The 27,376-nt window shown below is 40.4% G+C and overlaps 1 protein-coding gene and 1 pseudogene across 1 annotated transcript in view; both read right to left on the reverse strand.

Moving 5' to 3' along the window:
- Nucleotides 1-27,376, reverse strand: part of FREM2 (FRAS1 related extracellular matrix 2) — a 334,592-nt gene that overhangs the window by 295,892 nt on the left and 11,324 nt on the right. Inside the window, exon 2 of the mRNA XM_059684337.1 lies at nucleotides 24,898-24,987. Coding sequence (XP_059540320.1) covers nucleotides 24,898-24,987 — 90 coding nt within the window. The remainder of the gene's footprint in view (nucleotides 1-24,897; nucleotides 24,988-27,376) is intronic.
- LOC132226302 (serine/threonine-protein phosphatase 2A 56 kDa regulatory subunit delta isoform-like) lies at nucleotides 4,714-7,091 on the reverse strand (annotated as a pseudogene).

The following is a 27,376-nucleotide window of genomic DNA, read 5'->3' on the forward strand; positions in this document are numbered from 1 at the left end:
AGCCATAAGAAAGGATGAAATTGCATCATTTGCAACAACATAGATGGATCTTGAGAACATTACGCTAAGTGAAATAAGTCAGTCAGAAAAAGCTAAGAACCATACAATTTTACTCTTATCTGATATATGAAACTGAACTCATAAATATCACAGCAGTGTAGTGGTTGCAAGAGGGAAGGGGGTCAGGGGGAGAAGGATGTCCTAATAAATGGTGACAGTAGATTTGACTTTGGGTGGAGGGCATATGTTGCAATATACAGATCTTGTAACATAGACACCCACACCTGAAACTTATATAATCATGATGAGCAATGTCACCCCAATAAATTTAATTTAAAAATAAAATAAAATGCTGGTTTTATTTTAAAAGAATAACAAAACAACAAAAAGGCATAGGTCAAGAAATACAATCACCCAGGATGAAGTAAATGTATAACAAGGAGGAAGTATGTTTTACAGAGTATTACAGAAAAACCCTTAACCACAACCTGTATTATACGTACATCACTAGAGGCCCAGTGCATGGATTTACTGGTGGGGTCCCTCGGCCTGGCCTGCACCCTCTTGCAATCTGGGACCCCTCGGGGGATGTCGGAGAGCTGGTTTCGGCCCAATCACCACAGGCCAGGGCGAGGGACCCCACAGGTGCACAAATACGTGCACCGGGCCTCTAATATGCATATAAGATCTTTGGTTAATCTTTTCCCCCCCTTCCCCCTCCCCCCTTCCCTCTGAGATTCATCAGTCTGTTCCATGTTTCCATGCCTGTGGTTTCCACTCCTGCACTGTCTGCCCCCTGGTGGTCAGTGTGCATCATAACTACCAGCTGGTTGGCCACTCGGCCAGTCGCTTAGTCTTTCCTCTCTCTCTCTCTCTCTCTCTCTCTCTCTCTCTCTCTCTCTCTCTCTCTATATATATATATATATATATATATATATATATATATAGTTTCCCTGTCTGGCCTGTTTACATCTAATTCCTTAACTCTAAGTCTCAGATATCTACAAGATATGCTAATGTATTTAAAACTGTTTGTGGTCACTCTCAATATTTATGAAAGTAATAAAGTATAAAATGTTCTTTTTAATCCATGTTTTATAATTACATAAACTCATTTCATATTTTTCAATAGGAAAAAAATTGCTTTAAAATTCTAAAATAATTTTTAATTTAATAAATAATAAGACTTTTTAAAGCTATCTGTACATAAATATAATAAATAAGTGATTTGATCAACACATTATAACTTTAGGAATATAAAAAAACAAAGTCATAGAGCAGACAATCAAGTGATGGTTACCAGAGTGGAAGGAAATGAGGGAAGGGTGAAATATGTAAAGGGATTAAAATATATGGTAATGAAGGATACTAGATTTTGAGTGGGGATTACACTATAGAGTACAGATGTGAAATTTTAATGTTGCACACCTGAAAATTATTCAATATTATTACCCAAATTACCCCAATAAATTTAATTTAAAAAAACAATCCTGTCTCTGAAATCTCAAAATTAAATGCTTTAAGTATCATTAATTCTAAAGACTCCACAACACACGGTCTTCACCACATTCTCTACCTCTATCCACAAAGTGACTATTTAATGGAGCAGGTGAAACAGGGACTTATAAAGATGAACATCCTTAAAATAACTGATTTGTTTCTAGAGACTTTCACTTTATTATATCATTCAGCAACATCACATAGAAAAAGCTCCAATATAAAAATAGCTTTGTTGCCCTGGCCAGTGTGGCTCAGTTGGTTGAGCATCATCCCATGCACTGAAGGGTCGCTGGTTATATTCTCAGTCAGGGCACATACCCAGGTTGTGGGCTCAGTCCTCCTGTAGAGATGCATTCAGGAGGCAACTGATTAATGTTTCTCTCTCTCCCTTTCCTTTCCTCTCTCCCTAAAAAAAAATCAATAAAACATAAAAAGTGCTTTGCTAACCCACTTTGTCTCTTACAGTGTTATCTTTCTCCCAAGTTAAATTAAACAGATATCAAGTGTTGTTTATTCAACTTTATTCTTATGAATGCTGACTTTTACCATATATATATATACTTGAGATGGGGATGGGATTTGAAAGGAAGGAGATTGGTGGTTGTCTCAGTTTTCTCAAAATCATGCAAAAAAAGGGGGAGTGAAGTGAGTCTATTAAGGTAAACATATAAAATCCCATTCTCAATGGTGTCTAGAACATAAAGTAATAAGATTCAGCATGCTTACTATATTAATGAAGTTAAAGAAATGGCAGCATCTAAAAATGCTGAAATATCTAAAAGCTAAAACTCAAAACCCAAAACAAAACTATGCATAAACACCTAAGATAAACTCTTTTATAATAAGCAAGGCAAAAAGTTTGATATCACTATAAAAGTCTGTGCAAAGAATATTAGGAAATTATATGTTCTTATACACCTATGTGTGTTTGAAAACTATCTAAAAGTAAACACAAGCCTCCATTTATTTTTCATTTATTTTACCTGGTAAGACTATTTTACTTTTCTTTATATTCCTTTCTTGACTTTTCAACTATTTCACATAAAAATTTAAGAGAAAATAGAAACCAACAGTTATTTTATGTTCAGCATTTATTCATAACTTCACTCCACAAATATTTATTGACCTTCCAGTAAGTGCCAAGTGGAGACTCAGCATTGAAAAAGGAGAAATGAATATAAAACAAAACAAAACAAAAACAAAGCAAACGAGCAAAAAATACCCCAGCTCCTACAGTGGAAAAGCTTATGAACACAAATGTAATATAAAGGGTCCTAAACTGGTATACTGATTGTTAAGATGGTGAATGAAACTGTAGTGATTAATAGGTAGACAGAAAGATTATTTAAAACTTTTCAGTCAGAATTCAAGGCCAAAATGCCTAGAAGAGCTCACATTGTTAATCAATCCTATATAATAAAAGAGAAACATGCAGATTAGCCATCCCTCTGCTATGCTCAAGCCATGCCCGCCAGCCAAGCCCACAGGCCAATCTGAGTGACTATGCAAATCATCAGACTAAGATGGTGGTTAATTTGCATACACGGGTGTCAAGCGCCCCAGGAGGCGACGGCGGCTGTGGCCATGAGCTCCTGGGACTTTTGACGGTCGGGGAGGCATGGCCACCCGTGCCTAGCCATGCCTGTGGACTCCTGGTACCTTGCCGGTGGAGAGTGGGAGGTTTGGAGGACTTGGCAGAGCAAAAGACTGCTGGACATAGAGCAGAGTGAGAGAGAGGGTGACTTGGAGGGCGTGGCTCCCTCTCACACCCCAACTTCCTTATCACAGCTGTGGAAACTGACAGCAGGGAGGAGGAAGTCCCACCTCCACAGAATCAGTCAGAATCAGCCTTTGGTCAGACAGCTCTCAGCAACCTGATAGCCAAGACTCTCATTCACCTGCATCTCAGACTGTGACAGTAAAGAGATGGGACTATGTCTAAAGAACAACTATTGATACAACGTAGCTCTGCAGCTCAAAGATGCCGGCGTTATCAACAGAAAGTGTCTGCAGAGCAGCATGCGTCTGATCTTGAAAGAAGGCGGCGCCTACAACCGGATTTATCTGAACACCAGCTACTAGAAAAACGTTGCTCTGATGCCGAAAAACACTGGTGTTATCGACAGAAAATGCCTCAAGACCAACGTGCCTTTGAAGTTGAAAGAAGGCGGTGGCGACGACAGAATATGTTGAGAGAACAGACATCAACAATTACTACCAATTCCAGTAGGAACTGCCTTCTCAGCGAAAATGGAGTACATGAGGATGCAATCCTTGAACGTAGTTGTGGTGGAATGACTGTTCGATGTGAATTTTGCCTATCACTAAATTTCTTGAATGAAAAACCATCCGATGGGAAATTTACTCAATGTTGTAGCAAAGGGAAAGTCTGTCCAAATGATATACATTTTCCAGATTACCTGGCATACTTTAAAAGATTAATGACAAACGAAGATTCTGACAGTAAAAATTTCATGGAAAATATTCGTTCCATAAATAGTTCTTCTGCTTTTGCTTCCATGGGTGCAAATATTGCATCGCCAACAGGATATGGGCCATACTGTTTTAGAATACACGGACAAGTTTATTACCGTACTGGACCTTTACAATCTTCGGATGGTGTTTCTGAGAAGTTTGCTCAACTCTCTATTTTGGATACAGCCAAAGCTACAAGTAAAAGATTAGCAATACCAGAAAACCAGGGCTTCTCAGAAAGACTCATGATCAACATCAACAACCTCATGCGTGAAATAAGTGAATTAACAAAATCGTACAAGATGCTACATGAGGTAGAAAAGGAAGCCCAATCTGAAGCAGCAGCAAAAGGTATTGCTCCCACAGAAGTAACAATGGCGATTAAATACGATCGCAACAGTGACCCGGGTAGATATAATTCTCCCCGTGTAACCAAGGTTGCTGTCATATTCAGAAACGAAGATGGAGAGCCTCCTTTTGAAAGGGACTTGCTCATTCATTGTAAACCAGATCTCAATAATCCAAATGCCACTCAAATGAAACAAATCAATATCCTGTTTCCTACATTAGATGCAATGACATACCCTATTCTTTTCCCACATGGTGAAAAAGGCTGGGGAACAGATTTTGCATTAAGACTCAGAGACAACAGTGTCATCGTCAATAATACTAGACAAAATGTAAGGACATGAGTCACACAAATGCAGTATTATGGGTTTCATCTCTCTATGCGGGACACGTTCAATCCTATTTTAACTGCAGGAAAATTAACTCAACAGTTTATCGTGGATTCATATTAAAAAATGGTGGGGGCCTCTTGTACTGTTGGGGTTTGGCTCCCCTCTAGCTACTGATTTCAGGGGGCAATGGGGCTCAACATAACTTTGGTGAGAGTAATCTCCTGCTGCTCCCTGTGTGTCTCTGCATGAGAAGGAGGGAAGGAGATCCCTGGAGTTCAAATGAGAATGAAGGAAAGAGGAGAGGAATATATGTTTTTCTCTGTGTATTTCTCAGAGCAGCTTTAGATAACCATGGGGTTAGGAGCAGGAGAAGGGCAGGCATCCTCAGTTGTCTGAGCACTAAGCATCTCAGTGCTCAGCCTGTCTGTACTAGCCACAGGGAGGCATGAACACATTTAGGAGAGAAGAGGAACCACTCTGTGAGTGTTCCTGCTTCAAGTGCTGCATCACCCTCCCTAGAGTAGCTAGAGAGGGACTACCTTGTCCCAAGTAATCCAGTGGGGAGAAGAGGGTGGATGGCTAGGGCATATTTCCAGTTCTGAATGGACTGTGGCCCTGTGGAGGGAAGGTGAGGGCATCAGAGAGCCTCTGGAAGGCAGTTAAGAACTTTTCTTCCTGCTGTGAGCCTCTAGTACAGTGATTCTCAACCTTCCGAATGCTGTGACCCTTTAATACAGTTCCTCATGTTGTGGTGATCCCCAACCATAAAATTATTTTCATTGCTACTTCATAACTGTAATTTTGCTACTGTTATGAATCGTAATGTAAATATCTGATATGCAGGATGTATTTTCATTGTTACAAATTGAACATAAAGCATAGTGATTAATCACAAAAACAATATGTAATTATATATGTGTTTTCCGATGATCTTAGGCGACCCCTGTGAAAGGGTTGTTTGACCCCCAAAGGGGTCACGACTCACAGGTTGAGAACTGCTGCTCTAGTGCCTTAATGGCATATATGTCCTGGGGGAGCTCTGACTTCCTCCAAAGCAGCCACTTCCTCCACTTTCTCCTTCTTGATGTCCTTTAGCATCTGTAGGGCCTTTGTGTCCACTGTCCCCATCAGAAGCTGGATGTCCTCTGCTGTGGGGTCTCTATCTCCATCAAGTACAGAGGAGGAAATGGTGATAGAGCTTGGAACATGGTATACTAGGGATTAAGCCAGCTACTCGATTTTTTGTCTTATATCAAGCTTTTCATTGGGAACTGGCCCTTCTGTTTTTATGTCTTGTATTGTTGTGTGCAGTCTTCAAACAGCTTATGATTCATCTCCATAAATAGTTTCAGGACACTGTAGATGACTACATGGATGGTCTTGTTCCATGGACTCATCCATGGACTCATCTTGGAGTTTCTGTAGATTACAGGGAACATGATGGGAAGGACTCTGGCAGCATTGTCACTTATCAGGTTCATGATATACTCATTGTTCCAGTAATAGAGAGCACACTCCGTCACCTGGAAATGCGGGCTGCGGACACACTTGGCAAGCTTGCAGAAGAGTGGTTCTATCACTTTGCTGAACTCTGAGAGTTAGGTCATCCAGAATCTCTTCTAGCACATTCAGGAACATCACCTCCTTGGGGCTGTGGGTCTTTGGCCAGAACTTGAGAAGTTCCATAATCATTGGCTCAGTGGACCTCTGTCCTTGTCCAGAAATTGTACCACTCAGTATTCTAGTTGAGGGTGGTAGATACTCAGGGACTTGACCTTGTGAAGGGAAAGAAGGACATGGATAAGGAACATCTTTTGCTCTTCCTTAAGGGGAAAAGGTAAGCCACTGATGATGATGCCCAGGATCTCTAGGAGCTTGGCAATCCCATTGTGATACTCAGTCTGATAAATGAACCTATAAAATATGTGGTTGATCTGCCTAGGGATATAAGCCCAAAGACCCCAAAACTTGCCATAGATTTGGTGTAAGATGGTCTTCAGAAAGTCTGCTCTCAAGGATTCTCACTGTCAAACAGAGCAAAAACAAGTTTCTGGTCAATGTACATCTTGGCTGTTTCACTGGTAATCAGTAGACTCAATGAAACATAGGAAAAAACTCATATTTGAGCTGGAGATGTGGCCAGGTGGCTTTCAGGGTAAATTCATTTTCCTCTGGGTCAAACTTAGCCCCAGTGGAATGTCATAAAAGTCACAGTCTCCGGAAGAGGTTTGCTGAAAAGATGTTGACAGCCTCAGGGTAAATGGCCTCAGTGACAATGATAATATCATGGCTATGAGTAACATACTCCATCATTTCCTTGAGTCCTGCCCACTCCACTTCTTTGATTTTGAGATCACTGAGTGTGTCTAACACAAAGTCAAAGAGGACGTGACATAGCTTCTGGATAAATAGCTTTCTACTCATGGTTTGGTGAATCTTTCAAGGCAGTAAACTTCTGCAACTCCTGATTCTTGCTGAAATTGAAGCAGGAGGAGCTTTACTGTTGCTCCTTCTTGACAATCTGGAGGTCTACTGATTTTGCTGAGCTGCATGATGTGTGGCTTGCTGTTGCTGGGATGGTTGTTGGATGACAGTGGCTAAGGCTGGGGCTGAGGCTGAGGCTGGGGCTGCAGCTGTGGCTAGACTTGAGTCTGATTGCTTGGGCTCGACTCCTGACACTGCTGTTAATTAACTGAAAGTCATAACAGTCTCTCAGTGCCTCAGTTTCCTCATCTCCTCAGAGCTCCACTATCCTTGCCTGAGTGGCTGGGCTTGGTAGTGCCTTTGGCAAGAGGGCCAGCCTTCTCCTTCCTCAGTTTATATGGCAACTCGGTCCATTTGGACAGGCCTGGCTCCTGCGGCCCCGCTCTGGCTCCGGCTTTGCTTGGCTGCACTTGGCCTGCCATGATTTTACATTTTTATTATATGAAATTAAGAAGTATCTGTTTACTTCACATCATTCAAACAAGCAATATTCAGCTTTTAAGGAACATGTTAAAAGTAATATAAATATCTGCAGCAACCACTTTCCAATTATATAAATGGAGAATTTAAAAATATATGCTCTTTTGTTATATAAATTACTAATTTTCTTAAATTGCATTTATTTATTTGCTTTTATATTTATAATATTGACTAATTAAAACATCTATCAGCTGGGGTGACTACAGCATTTTATATACTAAACTAGGGGCCCAGTGCACGAAATTCGTGCACTGGGTGTGGGGGGGGGAGGGGAGTGTCCCTCAGCCCAGCCTGCCCCCTCTCACATACTGGGAGCCCTCAGGTGTTGACCCCCATCACCCTCCAATCGCAGGATCGGCCCCTTGCCCAGGCCTGACGCCTCTGACAGAGGTGTCAGGCCTGGGCAGGGGACCCTCATTTCCCCCCATCACTGGTTCTGCCCCCAGCCCAGGCCTGATGCCTCTGGCCCAGGCATCAGGCCTGGGCAGGGGACCCCCAGACCCCTCCGATTGCTGGCTCTGCCCCTTCCCCAGGCCTGATGCCTCAGCCAGAGGCGTAGACCCCCAACACCCTCTGATCACCTGATCGGCCCCTTGCCCAGGCCTGACGCCTCCGCCAGAGGTGTCAGGCTTGGACAGGGGACCCCCATCTCCCCCCGATCACTGGCTCTGGCCCCCGCCCAGGCCTGAGGCCTCTGGCACAGGAATCATGCCTGGGCAGGGGACCCCCATCTCCCTCTGATCGCTTGCTCCACCCCCCGCCCAAGCCTGACGCCTCTGACCCAGGCTTCAGGCCTGGGCAAGGGGACCATCATATCCCCCCAATCCCCGGCTCCGCCCCCCGCCCAGGCCTGATGCCTCGGCCAGAGGAGTTGACCCTCATCACCCTCCGATCACCAATCACCGGATCAGCCCCTTGACCAGGCCTGAGGCGTCCGGCTCGGGCAGTGGGGACCCGCAGCTGCAGCGGCCCCGCGATCCTGGGCTCCGCTTTAGGCCCAGGCAAGGGACCCCTAGCTCCCGGGACTGCCAGCTTCGACCGTGTCCAGCTCCCATCGCTGGCTCCACCCCTACTTCCTGCTCTCACTGGCCAGGGCAGCAAAGGCACCGGATTCTCCGATCATGGCTGGGGGGCAGGGCAAAGGTGGCCCCAGGGCTGCCTTTGCCCTGCCCCCCAGCTCTTAGCTCCCCCCTGGGTTTCCGATCACTGTCAGTGGCAGGGGGCTTCTTCCTGCTTTCCCTTTCGCCTCCCTGCATTGTGCCTACATATGCAAATTAACCGCCATCTTGTTGGCAGTTAACTGCCAATCATAGTTGGCAGTTAATTTGCATATAGCCCTGATTAGCCAATGAAAAGGGTATCGTCGTACGCCAATTACCATTTTTCTCTTTTATTAGTTTAGATATATTAAGGTGATTCCAAGACCTGAACAAACAGGGTATTATATCAGTGTCTTCACTCTGCTTGGCTCAATGTATTAGACATGAAACCAACCTTATCCTTTTGCAGATGTTTTGGAGTGCTATATTTGATAAAAGCAAGTTACAATATTTAACCATCAAGCCTACAAAATTTATACTTCCCATCATTAAAAAGTAGAAATCAAACATGCAAACCAAGCTCAAGAGATACAGTGTTTCCATTATTTCACCATCATTATTGATTTATTAAAATCTTAGTTTAGCTACAACCAGCAATGAAATAATTTCTGTATCATTTGTGGCCTTTAAACTCAGCATTACAGAAGTGTTCATTATTGTCAAATTATATCCCTGTATATCCTTTCTCTCCACAAATAAACAAATAGTCAAACTTTATACACAGCTACTGTGAGAAAGACAAAAGAAAGGAAGAACAAAGGAAGAAAATGAGAAGAGAAAAAACAGAGGGAAAATAAGCAAGAGAAGTAAAATAAAAAATAAAAGAAATGAAAAGCTCTGGAAACCCTCACAGTATTCGCCTCAAAAGCAGCAGTAGCTACCTGCACATTACTGTGTAACAAGAACTATGCTGCGTGAATCATCCTATTTCCATGAACTAACTTATTTAATGTTCAAAAGAACCCTTATTAGCTAGGTAATATTATTGTTCCACTTTACAAATGAAACTGAGGCTAAGGAAGGTTCAGTTACTTGGCTCAGAGTCACATCACCAATTATTGCAAGAGAAAGAATCAGTATTTATTCCAGTTCTAATTCAAAAGCTCTGCTCCTAACTAAGTGTGCTCAATAGGCTGGCTTTCCTGTCTACATATTTCAAAGACATCTAATAATTAATATGTTAAAATTGGTCTCTGAATTTCCTCCCTTAAATATTTTCCAGTTTCTCCTAGCCTTTTTTATCTCAATGGAACTACCATTCTTTGCTGGCCAAGAAACCCAAAATATCTTCAAATTATCCTTTTTTCCTTACTCCATAACGCAACCTATAATAATAAAACCATAACATGCTAATTAGACCAGACAGCCGAACGACCTTCCAGACGTCATTCCGGACAAAGCCACAGCAGCAGGGGCTGAGGCAGAGGCAGTTAGGGCTGATCAGGCAGGCAGGCAGAGTGATTAGGGGAGATCAGGCAGGCAGGCAAGCACTTTGGGGTGATCAGGCAGGCAGGCGAGTGGTTAGGGGTGATCAGACTGGCAAGCAAATGATTAGGGGTTATCAGGTAGGCAGGTGAGTGGTTAGAGGCAATCAGGCAGGCAGGCGAGTGGTTAGGGGCAATCAGGCAGGCTAGTGGTTAGGAGCCAGTGGTCTCGGATTACAAGAGGGATATCTGACTGCGGGTTTAGGCCTGATCCACAGGGATCAGGCCTAAACCCGCAGTCAGACATCCCCCAAGGGGTCCCAGATTACGAGAGGGTACAGGCTGGGCTGAGGGACCAACCCCCTCACTGCATGAATTTCATGCACCAGGCCTCTAGTCTATTAATAAGTCCTAAAGATTGAAATTCATAATTATACAAGTTGGTCATCTTCTTTCCCTATTACATATGTCTTACTGTAATAGCCTCATGTTAGTTTGTTTCCCCCTTTCTACTTCCCCTTGATTCTCTATAGCTGCAAGAGTCATCTTAAAATAAAAATTGGAACATATTAATCCCTTGCATTACAATGACTTGCAGGGGCAGGGCAAAATCTAAATTACTGTCATGGCTTTATAAGGCTCTGTACCATTAGGCTCCAGGTTAATTCGCCAGCATCTTCTTGTGCTTCTCTCAGCTTTGTTAATTGAGCTCCAGGTATGATGGTGTTCTTCTGGTCACTTGAACACACAAATGCTGTTCCCTATGCTGAGAACATTTCTTCCTTCTCTTCCTGTCATAGCTTCATTAAGGTCTAATCTTAAATATCCCTTCCAGAGGCCTTTCCTGACAGCTGAATCTCTATCTTGGATTTAGTGATAAACTCCATAATATTTTAAACAGTGTATAAATGTTTTATTTGTCTATTGCTTCATCATCTGTATTTATCAAAACCTCAGGTTAGAGATCATGACTGTTATGTTCATTATTCTCTTAGATCTAAATAAATGCTCTAAAAATACATGTTGAATAATTCAATAAATAAATGAGCAGGAAGCCTTTCTTTAGCAAGTAAGTTTTACATCTGATCCTGAGCCATTGTATTCTGAGGTTCTAGCATATATAGACTTATACCAATTGTAAGTATGTACTAGAGTAACTAGACCATTTAATACCACCTTTCATTTTTCCCAGCAATCCAGAGCAAACTTAAAAACATAGAATGGAATATTCTTGAGTTATATAATATATACCGCAAATAAATATTTGATTTGAGATTATGATGTTTTAATTATCTATAAAAGATTTGATTAGTTTTTTAAAAAAACAGCTGTTATTTATTTTGAAGGTGAATAAAAAAATCATGCGAAAACTCTAGAAATAGGACTAATAAGAATTCATAGTCCCTTATCTGAAATAGCATTGGCAAATATGTTCTCCCATCCAGTGGGCTTTCTTGTTGTTTTGTTGATGGTTTCTTTTGCTTTTTATTTTGATGTAGTCCCATTTGTTTATTTTCTCCTTAGTTTCCATTGCCTTAGGAGCTGTATCAGTAAAGATATTGCTACAACATATGTCTGATATTTTGCTGCCTATGGAGTCTTCTAAGATTTTTATGGTTTCCCATCTTATATTTAAGTCCTTTAACGATTTTGAGTTTGGTTTTGTATATGGTGTAAGTTGGTGGTCTAGTTTCATTTTTTCCTCCATGTATATGACCAAATATCACAGCACCATTTATTGAAGAGACTGTCTTGACTCCATTGTGTGCTTTTGCCCCCTTTGTCAAATATTGAGCATAGGGACTTGGGTCTATTTCTGGGTTCTCTGTTCTGTTCCATTGGTCTGTATGTCTTTTCTTGTGCCAGTACCAGGCAATTCTGAGAACTATGGCTTTGTAATATAGCTTGACATCTGAAATTGTGATCCCTCCAACTTTGTTCTTCTTCCTTAGGATTGCTGTGGGTATTCGGGGCCTTTTTTTATTCCAGATGAATTTTTGGAGAGTTTATTCTAGATCTGTGAAATATGCCATTGGTATTTCAATGGGGATTGCATTGAATCTATAGATTGCTTTGGGTAGTATGGACATTTTAATGATGTTGATTCTACCAATCCATGAACACAGTATTTACTTCCATTTGTTTATGTCTTCCTCTATCTCTTTTTGCAATATCCTCTAGTTTTCCAAGTACAGGTCTTTTACCTCCTCAGTTAAGTTTATACCTAGGTATCTTAATTTTTTTGGTGCAATGGTAAATGGGATTTTTTGTTTGTTTGTTTCTGTGAGTTCATTATTGGTGTATAAAAAAGCCATAAATTTATGGGTGTTAATTTTATATCCTGCTACATTGCCGAATTCATTTATTAAGTCTAATAGTTTTTTGATGGAGTCTTTGAGGTTTTCTATGTACAGTATCATGTCATCTGCGAATAAGGGCAGTTTTGCTTGTTCTTTTCCAATTTGGATGCCTTATATTTCTTCTTCTTGTCTGATCACTATGGCTAGCACTTCCAGTATTATATAGAACAGAAGGGGGGGGAGAATGAGTATCCCTGTCTTGTTCCTGTTCTTAGGGAAAATGGATTTAGTTTTTGCCCATTGAGTATGATGTTGGCTGTAGGTTTGTCATATAAGGCTTTTATTAAGTTCAAATATGATCCCTCTATTTCCATCTTGCTGAGAGTTTTTACCAAGAAAACATGTTCGATTTTGTCAAATGATTTTTCTGCATTGATTGATATGATAAGGGTTCAATCTCCAAAATTTACAGGGAACTCATACAACTTAACAAAAGGAAGATAAACGATCCAATCAAAAAATGGGCAAAGGACCTAAATAGATACTTTTTGAAAGAGGACATACAGAAGGCTGAGAGACATATGAAAATATGCTCAAACTCACTAATCATCTAAGAAATACAAATCAAAACAACAATGAGGTACCACCTCACACCTGTCAGAATGGCTATCATCAACAAATCAACAAACCACAAGTTCTGGTGAGGATGTCAAGAAAAAGGAAACCTCATGCACTGCTGGTGGGAATGCAGACTGGTGCAGCCACTGTGGAAAACAGTATAGAGTTTCCTCAAAAAATTAAAAATGGAACTCCCATTTGACCCAGTAATCCCACTGCTAGGAATATATCCAGAGAAACCAGAAACACCAATCACAAAGGACATATGCACCCCTATGTTCATAGCAGCACAATTTACAATAGCTAAGATTTGGAAACAGCCTAAGTGTCCATCAGCAGATGAGTAGATTAAAAAACTGTGGTACATCTACACAATGGAATACTACACTGCTATAAAAAAGGAGGAACTTTTACCATTTGCAACAGCATAGATGGAAATGGAGAGCATTATGCTAATCAAAATAAGCCATTCGAAGAAAGATAAATATCACATGATCTCACTCATATATGGGATATAATGATCAACATAAACTGATGACCAAAAATAGATTCAGAGGCAAAATAGCACTGAACAGGCCGTCCAACCTCAGAGAGAAGGCAGGAACAGGGGCGGGGATTAGAGATCAACCAAAGAACTTGTATGCATGCATATTAGCATAACCAATGAACACAGACACTGGGGCAGTGGGGGCTTGCCCTCGGGGGTGGGACTGGCGGGGGGGATGTCAATTGGGGGAAAAGGAGACATATGTAATACTGGGAACAATTTAAAAAAAAGGTCTTATCTAATAAAAGAGAAACATGCAAATTGACACTCACAAGCCATGCCTGCCAGCCAATCAGAGCAACTATATGCAAGTTAACCCAACCAAGATGGCGGCTGGCAGCCACAGAGCTGGAGCAAGCAGGCGGCTTGGTTGCCCCGGCAATGGAGGAAGCCAAGCTTCCCACCTGCCCTGGCCTGCTGTGGGCTCCACTAAAGGCAACAAAGTTTCAATTATAGAAGATAAATAAATCCCAGATACCTGCTTCCAGCCAGCCTCCACTAGGAGTCTGGGTGGCTGAGGGCTGTGGCCCGCCTGCAAGCAGCCATCAGCCCCTCACCCAAAATGGCCACACCCTCATGGGGTGAGGGTCCCCACTGGGGGGCTTGGCTAGCCTGCAGACAGCCATCAGCCCCTCACCCAGGCTGTCCAGGCACCCCAGCGGGACCCCCACCTTGATCTGGGACACCCTTCAGGGCAAACCAGCTGGCCCCCACCAGGCCTCTATCCTATATAATAAAAGGGTAATATGCAAATTGACCCTAACAGCAGAAAGACTGGGAATGACTGGTCACTATGACACACACTGACCACCAGGGAACAGATGCTCAATGCAGGAGCTGCCCCCTGGTGGTCAGTGTGCTCCCACAGGACCTCTGCTCAGCCATAAGCCAGGCTGATGGTTGCCAGTACAGCGGTGGTGGCAGGAGCCTCTCCCACCTCCTCAGCAGCGCTAAGGATGACCGACTGCAGCTTAGGCCTGCTCCTTGCTGGCAAGTGGACATCCCCTGAGGGCTCCTGGGCTGCCAGAGGGATGTCTGACTCCCAGCTTAGGCCCAATCCCCCAGGGAGCGGGCCTAAGCCAGCAGGTGGACATCCCCAAGAAGTTCCAGACTGCAGGAGGGCACAGGCCATGCTAAGGGAACCCCCTCGAGTGCACAAATTTTTGTGCACTGAGCCTCTACTATAACTATAAAAACTTAAATAAACAAGAAAAAAAAGAATTCATAGACAGCAAAAGATCTCGCAAGTAAAGTTTCTTCTAAACAAAAGCCAATAAAAATAGTACATCTATATAATATATGATTTTGAAATGAACCAAAAGAAAAATAAATAATAATATTTAGTTTATACTTTTCTATTTAAAAGTTATAACTTCTTTCATGGACATTACTGGTACTTTATAGAGTGATACTTTTAAAGGCAGAAATCTGATATAGAAAAACCTTGATAACCTGAACAGTTTTGCTCAATGGAAAAAGAAAGGTTTATAAATACTTTGCCATAATAGCCAACACCCCATTCCAGGGTCTGTATTCTAATAGATCTTACGCTCTCTTACAGAGTAAAAATATTTGTATCAGTGCCTGACATTACTTCACAGTCTTATTATAACTCCCTAAGGCATTATCTTTCCTTTGGTTCTCATGTTACCAGCAATTAATTTAATTGCCAAGAACACTTGCTTTTTTCCTCTAAGCTGAATATGTCTGTATGATCTTATTCAGGCCTTGTTTTCTAACTATGGCACTTATATTTTCTGACCCTTACTTTAAATTAAGGCTAATTGTCAATAATGACTTTTCTTAAAACCCTAAAGTTACTGGTCACCTTTAAGCAAAAACTTGTGTTCCTTCTAACTAGAATGAAGAGCTTCAAGTCTCTTTATATCTGGATCTTCAGTTGTCAAATATAGAATAAAATCTGAAAGCCTTGACCTTAGCAGACATTTCATTTACAGAAATCAGTTTGCAGCTTTTTCAACTATGTCAAGTTGCTATTTATATCTTTCAATAGCATATAAATTAAGGATCTTGGTGGATGGAAAATTGGTCACCAAAAGGCATAATCAAAGACAGCAGCAGCAGGAAGTGTCTGGCTATGAAACAGATTAGTTATAATGGCCAACACAGATATCATGTCTGACACCCCAGTTTCAGTGCCAAAAGCTGAGGACAGAACTCTCTTCAACTGCATGCCCATGCCATATAAGAATTCAAACAAAAAAGCAGCAAACCAATTTTCATAGGGCTCTTTCTACTCACTATATGAAGCCAGATGGTCACATATACTAATTCTTTCATACTTCTAAAAATAAATTCATGGGATATAATGGTGAGGCCTTGAGACTGAAAACAAGCAAAGGAAAGAAAGTAATTTAAAAATTACATAATTACTTTTTAATAAGGACTGACGATACTTTATGCTAATATAGCTTTCTACACTCTACTTGTCATAATGTTGTCTCACATCACATGAGGCAAAAATATGGGGTAATTAAAAATACTTAAGAGTTCAGAGATGCATAGAAAATGTTTATTTCCTTTTAAAATGGTATAAATCAGCGGTTCTCAACCTGTGGGTCGCAAACAATGAAAATACATCCTGCATATCAGATATTTACATTATGATTCATAACAGTAGCAAAATTACAGTTATGAAGTAGCAACAAAAATAATTTTATGATTGGGGGTCACCACAACATGAGGAACTGTATTAAAGGGTCGGGGCATTAGGGAGGTTGAGAACCACTGGAAATGTTTATATAATAAAATGACAACTTTTTTCTTCTGAAATGAATTTTTTAGAATAACATCAGCTTTGGATTTACAGTTACTGTGAGTCTATTCAACCTTAATTGTATTTTACCAAAGGTTTCAAAGAAACTTTCAGTGCTCAATTTCATGTGTTTAAAAAATGGGATAGAGAGGGTTGATGGGAAGTGATAAGTCTATGAACTTGTATACATATATGCATATTCCGTGTACACAGACAATGAATGGGATGGTGAGGGCCTGGGGGAGAAGGTAACTAGAGTGGTCTAGAAGAGGTTAATGGTGGGGGAAGGAGGACTTATGTAATACTTTCAACAATAAAGATTGAAGATTGAAAAATAATAATATTAAAATATTTAAAAATGTGAAAGCTTGCCCTGGCTGGTTTGGTTCTATGGTTACAGCAGCAGCCCGCAGACTGAAGGGTCATATGTTGAATTCCAGTCAAAGGTACGTACTTCGGTTGCAGGCTTTATCCCAGGCCCCAGTTTGGGCACATATGGGAGGCAACCAATCGATGTGCCTCTCTCTCTTCCCCTCCCTTACACACTCTCTAAAAATCTATGGAAAAAATATCCCAGGTGAGATTAACAACAAAATGTGAAAGCTTTACTAAAAATCTTTCTTGGTGCCACAGCGATTTAAATTAATGCTAGGATAAGAGATTGTTCTAAAGAAATGCAAAAGGTACAATGGGAATTATTTATAGCATTTCTCAAAATACTATTTAATTGATCTTTATATTTAAAAAGAGCTTCTTTTCCCCATTTATCTATACATTCATTTTAATATTTGTTAAATATTTACCATGTGTTCAACTCTGCCTAAGTTCTATGATACAAGGATCAATGACACCTTTTTGATCCTTCTCTACTAATGAAGGTCTTCACATTCCCACATAATAAGAATGCAACCATTTGGGTTGTATATGAAAGTAGGAATAGAAGCACACAAAAAAGGGTGTTACTAACTTTGGAGGGGAAATAACATTTGGGCCTGGTGTTGAAGAGTGATTAACAGTCATTAGGGTTGAGGGTGGAACATATCTGGAATAATTATGTGAGACTGGCTTTCATGTCATAATAAAGAGCTAGAAGAGTTCCTTGTAGAGAAAACTAAAAAGAGACAGAAGCACTTGCATGTTAAAATACTTTATAGGAAAATTACAGAGTTTAATGCGGAGAGCAAATCAGATAAAAATACTATATTTGGTTATAAAGGGGATAAAAGAATATATGCTTTATTTCTTTCCACAAAATTCTGGAGTACTAGATCTGAAATTAGAATTCAAAGAGGCAATTATCAAAGGAGAATGTATTTTTCAGGTCTGTGGTTATTATTATGAGTTATCCACAGGAAGACATCATGAAGCCATAAAGGGTAAAAACAAAATAGAAGATGGTTTAGCCATCCATAGGTAATTGCTACATATACTCATATTCACAAGCTCCTTAAATGAAGCCACAGACAATGGGAGCATATTTCCTGACTTCAGAGTTTGACTTTATAAATAGTAACTATGAGATTGCATATGTTGACAGGTCCCAGAATATCTGGATATATTTTGATATAATATCTTCATATTCTACACTAATTTTTCAATAAACGTGTTTCATTACTAAGTGATCACTTTAACATTACTCTATGATGGACTTTATAATTATGAATTTTAAGAGCTGCATATTTTGTTATCTTGATGCCATTACTAAAAAACTTTTTTTATTTTTATTGGTAATTTAATTTCTAGATTTTTTATTTTTACTTGGTGGCATGTATGTGTTTATAAGATTTTCCTTCTATTGAGCTATGTTTCAAGTGGAATATTAGAGCCTTTATGACTCCAAATATATACTAACAGATTTTCCTTCAAAAGTATTTTCTCAGTTTACAATTTCACAGAATGCATTCAGTGTACCTGTTTCATCATAATCCCAATATTAAGTGGCTTTTTAAAGGGTATTTTTAAAAATATGGGTTTTTTTACTGATTTTTAGAAAGAGAGAAGGAAACATCAATGAGAAAGAAACATAGATCGGCTGCCTCCTGCATGTCCTCTACTGGGGATGGAGCCCAGAACTCTGGCAACCCTGATCAGGAATTGAACCAGTGACCTCTTGGTTGATGCTCAACCACTGAGCTACCCCGGCTGGACTGTGTATTAAGTGATTTTTTACAAAGGGTTTTTTGTGATTTAATTGATAAGTAGATATAAAAATAGTACCTTAAGGTTGATTTGATTTGTGTTTATTTGAAATTTAGAAAGAATAAATATTTTTATATGTAGTTTAAAAAAAGAATTATAGTATGATGACAAGAAAGAATATTACAAATTTTAGGACACAGTGACTTTTAAAGTGTTCTAAAACAAAAATTTACACTCCAAAGGACACAGAACTTTTTCTCTATTAGCCAATCCTATCCTGACTTCATTCTTATCTATTAAACTTTCCTAAAAACTAGGCCTTGTTCATGTCACGTCGGGGTCACCAAACACCAAAAAAAAAAAAAAAAAAAAAAAAAAAAACTAGGCCTGGAGAACCCAAAAAATTTTGAATTATCATCCCTCCCTCTCCTTGCCCCACACCTATCCTGAGTAAGTACTGAAGTTATTTTTTGAGGAAAGAAATATGGGATTTTAATTTGCCACTAGCTGCCTAGTTATGCAATTTAAAGAAGGTCAGTTAGCTATTTCTGTGACTCAGTTATCTCATCTCCCAAGTAGAAATATTTTGTTTTATTGTTTATTTGTTTTTTACCAAGCTCTCAGGGATGCTATGTAGGCAAAGTTTAATGAATAATAATAAACCAAATATAAGACTAAATATCCTAATTGGAAGAACCCTAAGATATAAGAATCTGTGTGTTTGTGTGTATATATGCTATATTAACCAACATTTATCAAATCTAAACTCTCTAATGTGAAAATCTTGACATTATCTGTTCTGCAAATAGCATACTCTTTAGACCTGTCATTTGGTCATTGCCTCCAAAAATAAAAAAATAATAACTCTGTCCTAAGCACCATCCCATTAATGATAGGTGGTCCTAATCCATTTTTATATCATAACAGAAAAAATTTGTGGCTAGCCAGATTCTTATGATAATACTAGAGGCCTAGCGCATAAAATTCGTGTGCGGGTATGGTCCCTAGGCCTGGCCTGTGATCAGGGCCATCTTTCCTGGCCCCACCCCCCAGTGCCACCCACCCCTGGTTCCCCATTCACCATCGGGTAATCAGAACCTGCTGGCCAGGGAAAGGGACCGAGAGGTGGTCAGTGCACCTTATAGTGGCTGGTCAAGCGGCCATTCTGGTCATTCTGCCGTTGGGGTCAATTTGCATATTACCCTTTTATTATATAGGATAATTAAGTCTGAAACAAAATATTTTTAGCTCTCTGTTCTCCTCAATCTTTTACCTCATTCTTGACTCCTAAAATTAAAAGTTCTATTTTATTTTTAAGGTTATTTGATGACTATATTTGTCTCAGCAATTTCTTCATTTAGTTATTATCCTAAATGAATCTTGATGACTTGAAGAGACATATTTAGTTGATTGAAAAGAAAATTTGTCATAGAAAGTTCTTAATTTTATGCCATGGTACCTTGACTTGCTTCCCAGATATGAAATACTAAAATAAATTCATGAGCATGTTTATGACTATGCTTACTATCATGATATGAAGTAGATAATCATAAATCACTACAACTAAGTTCAGTAGACCCACTGGTTCAAAAGTCTATCACCACCTAGATGGGAAGAATAAGTACCCTTCAGAGAGCTCTGTTACTTCCTGGGTAGATGAATACATTTGGAGAAGTCACCTGGCTTCTCTGAAATCTAAATCTCTCCAAAACAAGAATTCTCATCCATTTAAGTGCCTTCCATAGTTCCTGCGACATACACCTCTTTGAGAAGTGTCAAAAATATCAAATATGTATCTTCATAAACATGTAAGTAATGCCATGTCAGTTGGGAGAAGAAAAGTAAACCCATCTCTGGAATTTTTCTCTCACGCATGAAAATCCTAGTTTTGAAAAAGCTCCTGAAATGATTTACTTCTTATTTCCATGAAAATAATCTTTATAGGCTCAGCCACATTTTCAGCAAATCCAAAAATAAAACCAGTCTCTTCAGCTAATCATTCCTAACTTAAAATTTTTCCAAAACTTTGAATACAGACACAAATTTTAAAGTAACTGCTACCATTCCATCTAGCTAAGGGGAAAAAAAGTACAGAATTATAGAGTGTGTATATATACAGGATGAGAAAAAAAGTAGGTTTATAGTTGTACATGAAACAGAGTTTATTCTTATATTATTATTTATTAATTGTTGTATTATTTTCCATATGAACAACTGTAAACCTGCTTTTCTTCCAGCCTATATATATAATGAGGGGGCAAAATATAAAAATAAGTATAGGCTACATCTTAGAATCGTAGCCATTGAATTTCAAACAGGTGTTGTTTTTTTTTGCAATTTTAAAATCATAATTTTGCTATTGAGGTTTATTCAGTCATTATCCTATCTAATAATAGACAAACATGGTAACTGACCAGACCTTCGCTATGCCTCCCATTGGCTAAGAAACGTGATATGCAAATTAACTGCCAACAAAGATGGCGGCTAATTTGCATACTGCAGGCAGGACAGGACAGTGCAAGCCGCCAGCACAGGGCCCTCCAGGGCAGGCTGGTCCCAGAAGACCCAGAAGCCAAGCTGCCTCACCGCACGGGACCTGATCTGGCCCTGGGCGGCGAGGCAGCCCGGCCCCAGAAGACCCAGAAGCTGGGTGGCGAGGCAGCCAGCTCAGTCGCTCCTCTGCGTCTGGAAGCGGGAGGTAGCTCTTCACCTGGAGGCTTAAGCCCAAGGTGGGAGGCGCCATTTTCTATACAGAATGGCAGGGGGTGTGGCTAAGCACAAGGTGGCACCTTGTTTGCATACAGAGAGGGGGCGTGGCTCAGAGCTGGGCGGTTTGCATACAGAGAGGCAGGGGCATGGCTCAGAGTGGGGTGGCGCTATGTCCAGAGAGACGGGTGCTGAGGCCGGGTGTTCGCCTGAGGATGCGAGCGGCGGCAAAGGAGCACAAGGTAGAAGAGGTGCGGCTTCATGCAAGTGAAGGAAAAGTGCAGGTCGCCCAGCCATGACGCCATTCCAAGCTTTCCGGCCCGGGTTTACAAATGTACATATAACTTCAGATGTTGCAGTTGCATGTAGTTTATTCCCTTCCCCTCATCTTGGGTATTAAAGTCATGCCCACCCCCTGGGCAGCCAGGCCTCACGTTCACGGCACAGACGAGGTTTGGTTCTGGGGTCAACCCTTAAATTTTAAGTGGCTGCTACACTTGGTCGATAGGAAGAGTGAGACTTTAGCCCTGAAAAGACAGAAGGCTTGGGGCAGACGGTTCCCTCGAGGGCTCAGCCCGCTTTCGGGCCATAGGCACAGAGAACATCCAGAGCAGCCCCCGGAGCAGGCGTCCGTCTGAGCTCTGACGAGGCCGTTTTGCAGCCTCCCCTTCCTCCGTCCCAGGTGGTGGGGGCCATGACTGCCTGGAGGCTACTCCCTGGAAGCCATTCTCCCCTCAGCCTGTAGCTGTAAAACAGCGCATGCGAAGAGAATCTTTTTTTGTGCCTCATCTTAAAAAGTTAAAAAAAAAAAAAAAAGGTGCGTGACTCCTCACTGTGTTCATTTGTAAAAAAAAAAAAAAAAAAAAAAAAATGCTCTTAAGACCCTGGGCAGCGAGGCAGCCCGGCCCCAGAAGACCCAGAAGATGCCTGATATGGTAGTAACACTATCAGTAAGCATTCTGAAAGTCAGTGGCATAAATGCACCAATTAAAAGACAGATTATGAGGCTGAATCAAAAACAAAACCCACTTTAAATATAAAGACACAAATAGATTAAAAGTAAATGAATTAAGCTGAAGCCTGTTTTGCTCAGTGGATAGAGCATTAGCCCGTGGACTGAAGGGTCCCAGGTTCGATTCCAGTCAAGGGCATGTTCCTCAGTTGCTGGCTTGATCCCCAGTCCCTATCAAAGCATGTGCAGGAGGCAACCAATCAATGCGTCTCTCCCTTTCCCTTCACTCTCTCTAAAATTCAATGGAAAAATATCCTTGGGTGAAGATTAACAAAAATAAAGTAAATGGATTAAGTAACATTAAAGAGATTATAAGAAAAATATATTCCAAATTTTGTTAGTTGTATAATGGTTATGTTTAAATTATTAACACCTAAGAAATTGGGTGAAGGGTACATATAATATGCTGTAGTATTTCATAGTTTTTTTTTACATGTATGAGATTTCAAATTAAAATATTAAAAAATTAAAAATTAATAAAATATTAATTGAAATGTATCTGTATTTCATGAAAAATCTCCTAATTGCTTCTAGCATAATTTATTAAATTGTGCTAAAATTTACAATGGTTCAATTACAAGATATCTGAATTCTAAATGATATAATAGAAAATATATAATAGTGCAATTATAAGCACGTATCTGAAAATAAAAATTTAAAGAAGTGAATTTAAAGAAGGGATTAGCCAAAGAAAACATATGTACAACCCATGGACACAGATAACAGTATGGTGATGGCCAGAGAAAAGTGGGGGGCAAGAGCTGGGTAGAGGGGGCAAAAGGGGGGAAATAGGGACATCCTATTTATAATAATATTAAAAGGCTAATATGCAAATTGACTGAACGGCAGAATGACCGGTTGCTGTGATGCACACTGGCCACCAGGGGGCAGACGCTCAATGCAGGAGCTGCCCCCTGGTGGTCAGTGCACTTCCATATGGGGAGTGCCACTCAGCCAGAAGCTGGCTCATGGCTGGCCAGCGCAGAGGTGGTGGGAGAGGCTCCGAAGCAGCACTAAGAATGTCCAACTAACGGTTTAGACCCGATCCCTTGGGGGCCTAAGCCTTTAGTCGGACATCCCCCGAGGGCTCCCTGGCTGCCAAAAGGATGTCTGACTGCAAGCTTAGGCCTGATCCCCCAGGGAGTGGGCCTAAGTTGACAGGTGGACATCCCCCAAGGGGTCCTGGACTGAAAATGGGCACAGGCCGGGCTGAGGGACAACCCCCCCCCCCGCCCCCCGCTGAGTGCACAAATTTTTGTGTACTGGGCCTCTAGTTTAAAATAAACATTATTCAGTCTTGAACAAATAATTTAGTCTTTAAATGTTAATGAGCTATACTAATTTAGATTATATTAGCATCTCACTATAAAGTTTACTGACTAGAATTTCTCATTTGAGCAGTAGATTATTCTTTTAAGAGTTGGTATCCTTTTTAGAATTTTATTTTATTCTAAGATTCGCTTATCAACAAATAGAATACTTAAATATGATTTGGTTACTATAAAAACAAAGCATTAACTTTCTTAAATATCTGACTTGTGGTAGAAACAAACTAGTTGAACCGAAGTTAACACTTTTTTGTCTCACTGGCACACACCCAGCAGCTTTCATATTTCAGAGCTGTGATCATGTTACATCCAAAGATATTTTAAATAAATGTTATTTATGTTTCAAAACATGTGAAGAGTAAGCATGTAATCTTTTTGAGATAGATGACATAATAGCATGCCATTTTAAAAACATCACATGGAAACAGATGAATCAATCTGAATTATTTCTTTTCTCCCTCTCTTTTCTCTCTTACAATATTACCTCACTTCTTGTGTCCTGTTCATACAATACACATTCTTCCTGATGTTCTATTGCTTCTCTTAAGAGCATGTGAGAACAGAAACATCCTTTTAAATCAACCTGGAAGCAGCCTTTTTCTCTCCTCATCAACAGGGTTAGGAAGAGAACTGAAAAGAGTCTGAGCAGCAGTCAAAGCTTTGAAGGAGAAATGACAATAATATTGCAAAGGGGACTTAGATTACAGGTCATATCCTATTCTCTATAGTGTCCTTCAGAAGTCACCAAGGAAAATTTTATCTAGACTAAGTCACAAACTCCCCCAAATAAGAAAGTTATTAGACATACTGAGATTGGTGAGATTTAAACACATTTATTTAGCACTGATTCTTTGGTGAAAGCAACATATTTTCCACCAGCACTAATCCACACAGTACCCTTGTGCAAATTAGAAAAAGATAACTTGTTCTAATTTGTACATGAGTAGACATACCCTGTTAGGAACACTCAGATAAGCAAATGGCTTGCAAGTGGAGCTGGGCTAAATTCCAATATCCTCTTGTCACCTCAAGCAGGCAGCCTCATACAGAGCATAACCTGAACAACTGAAAATAGAAATCCTATTTATACAGATATTTCTTTTAGTGCTTTATAAATCATAAAACAAAATAACATAATTAGAACATTTATCTAAAATTATTGCAGAGTAGCACTGTATCAGATTGAGAATATAGAAAATACAAAAATTATTTAGTATAAAATCAGGTGAGCATAAAATAATACTTGATACAGAGTCCTTGTAATATCAAAGAGCTACCAATGAAAATCACTCTCCTTGTTTATACTAAAAGGAGAGTGAAATACTTACCACCATCTTCAACTGTAAATTGGAATAGATCACTTGTGGCATTAGCCCCTTCTCTTAAAACATAGCATATTTTCATGTCATCAATGTCAGCTAGAAAATAACCAAAGAACAAGATGATTAATCACTAGGGCAAAATTGATGACTTATGAAATCCTATTGGCTGTAACTATCCCCATCCCCTTCTTTTCCTAAGGGAAACAGTGCTATTTTATTTCTGGATTTCAGCTGTCCCATAGAAATCTGATCCCTTATACAGAGTATAAGAATTAGGTTATAATAATAGCAAGGTGTTGCCCCTCTCAATAGCATTTGCATGTTCATGCACCAAAGAAGTCACTGCTTAAATATGGACTGTCAGGCTCCATGACAGGTAGAAAGAAAGATATTTGGAAGCATGGCAGATCTCCTGGCACTACTGAAATCACACCCATTATCTCCCTATAGGACTGGCCCTAAGAGGAAAGAGGTTACCCTGCCCTCCCTCAAGCTAACTTTCTTACCACTTGTAGTTTAGCAGACTTCTTGCTTTAAGCAGTCCAAATTTTGAAAGAAAAAAAAAATCAGAATTTTTTTAAGATCCCAGATTGAAATAACTAACATGAGAGAAGATAAAATAAAATAATCTAATAATATCTAAAAACTTTATTCACGGAAAAAAAAATTATTCTGTCTCAGAAATGCTCTTTCTGTTGCTTCCTACATTAGCTATCAAATTCCCTGGCATAATTTGTTTTTAATATTGACTAACATACAATTCTTACAATTTATTCATTCATTTTACCAGTTCCTCTCCTTAATGATGCAACACAGAAAACAATAAAACAAATACTCTGTTCTGTGATACTTAAAATAAACCATTATTTGATTGACTTTAAGCAGTAAGTAGTTATTTCCAAGGCTGTGCAAAATCAAGAACATAGCTAAAAATTCTATCAACAATGATATGTAATATTTATTTGTCTCATGTATTCTCTATGGTTTTTCCATCTCTTAAGAACTCTACTAAGAGTAGGATCCATGATGGCAGAATAGGTGGAAGCTATACTCATCTCTTCCCAGGACTAAACTAGAATTACAACTAAATTATAGAGCAATCATCCTGAATAACCAACTGCACAGTAGCTAAAGAGAAGTCTTATAACCATAAATTTACAGAGGAAGCCACATTGAGACTGGTGGAAAAGGCAGAGATACAAAAAGGGCTGACCCTGTTTCCACTGGCGGTGGCTTAAGTTTTGAACGGATATCTCAGCTGTGGAAGTTCCCCCCGAGGAGCATAGAGTCTAAACTCCAAACCAGACTCTCCAGCCCAGAGCAACAGAGTCACCAACATCAGGCTATGAAAAGTAACAGGGTTTCTGTTCACCAGGGAGAAATGGCTAGAGGCACAGGAATCCTCTTAAAGGGCCAATGCACAAAATTTTATTTGTAGCCACTCACCCTGGGCTCTGGTGAATGGAGGGTGGAGAGAACTAGAGTTGCATGAAGAGAGTCTAGGGTTTGTGGCTTTGGGAAGGACCTGAAGGGACAGCCACCAAAATCCCTGTGCTGAGTCATTCTCTCATACCATAGAGGCCATCTTTTGTAAGCGAAACATTCTGCTCTGTATGGCATCAGCCTAGGGCAGTGGTCAGTGAACTAATTAGTCAACAGAGCCAAATATCAACAGTACAACAATTGAAATTTCTTTTGAGAACCAAATTTTTTAAACTTAAACTATATAGGTAGGTACATTGTTATTAACTTAATTAGGGTACTCCGAAGCTGGCCTTTGCTAAAAACGTCCTCAATCTGATTGAGGTACGTTCGCTGAGGTCGACCCCTTCCAACTCTCCCATCCACACTCATCTTGTATACTTGTTTCATCTATCTCCTTTTGTTCATCCTCTCTATATGTCCACCCCCCACTTCTTCTAACGCCACTTCTTCAAAATAGACTCGCCCAGGCCGAAAACCAACTTCTGCGCATGGGCCACGAAGTTTCAATCGCACTGTACATGCGCGCCCACATGTGGTATTTTGTGGAAGAGCCACACTAAAGGGGCCAAAGAGCCGCATGTGGCTCGCGAGCCACCGTTTGCCAACCACTGGCCTAGGGGAAGGCAATAGCCCCACACTCTGAACTTCCTCCCACCCCACCCTGCCGATGTTACACCCTGCTGAGGAGTATAGCCAGAGGCTCTTTCAGTGACTGAGCCTAACAGGTGGACTGCAGGTGGAGGCAGGAAGAGGCTGAACTCTGGGTGCCTTGGGACTTTTGCTGACCTGCCCTCAAGCCTGGTGCTGGTAAAAGCCAGCCTTGGTGCACATCTTGGTCCTTCCCCTGTGTACCCAGCCACAGAAGACGCAGTCACAAACTGTGGTTTGCTGTTAGCTCCAAACAGGTTTCCTGAGGCCAATCACAGGCAGCATCTGACAGTGGCCTGCAACCGAGTGCCTCCCAAGAGGCCCAGAACCAACATACCTAGTGGTCAGCTTC

The sequence above is a fragment of the Myotis daubentonii genome, chromosome 2 (assembly GCF_963259705.1).
Source record: "Myotis daubentonii chromosome 2, mMyoDau2.1, whole genome shotgun sequence".
Taxonomy (NCBI): Eukaryota; Metazoa; Chordata; class Mammalia; order Chiroptera; family Vespertilionidae; genus Myotis; species Myotis daubentonii.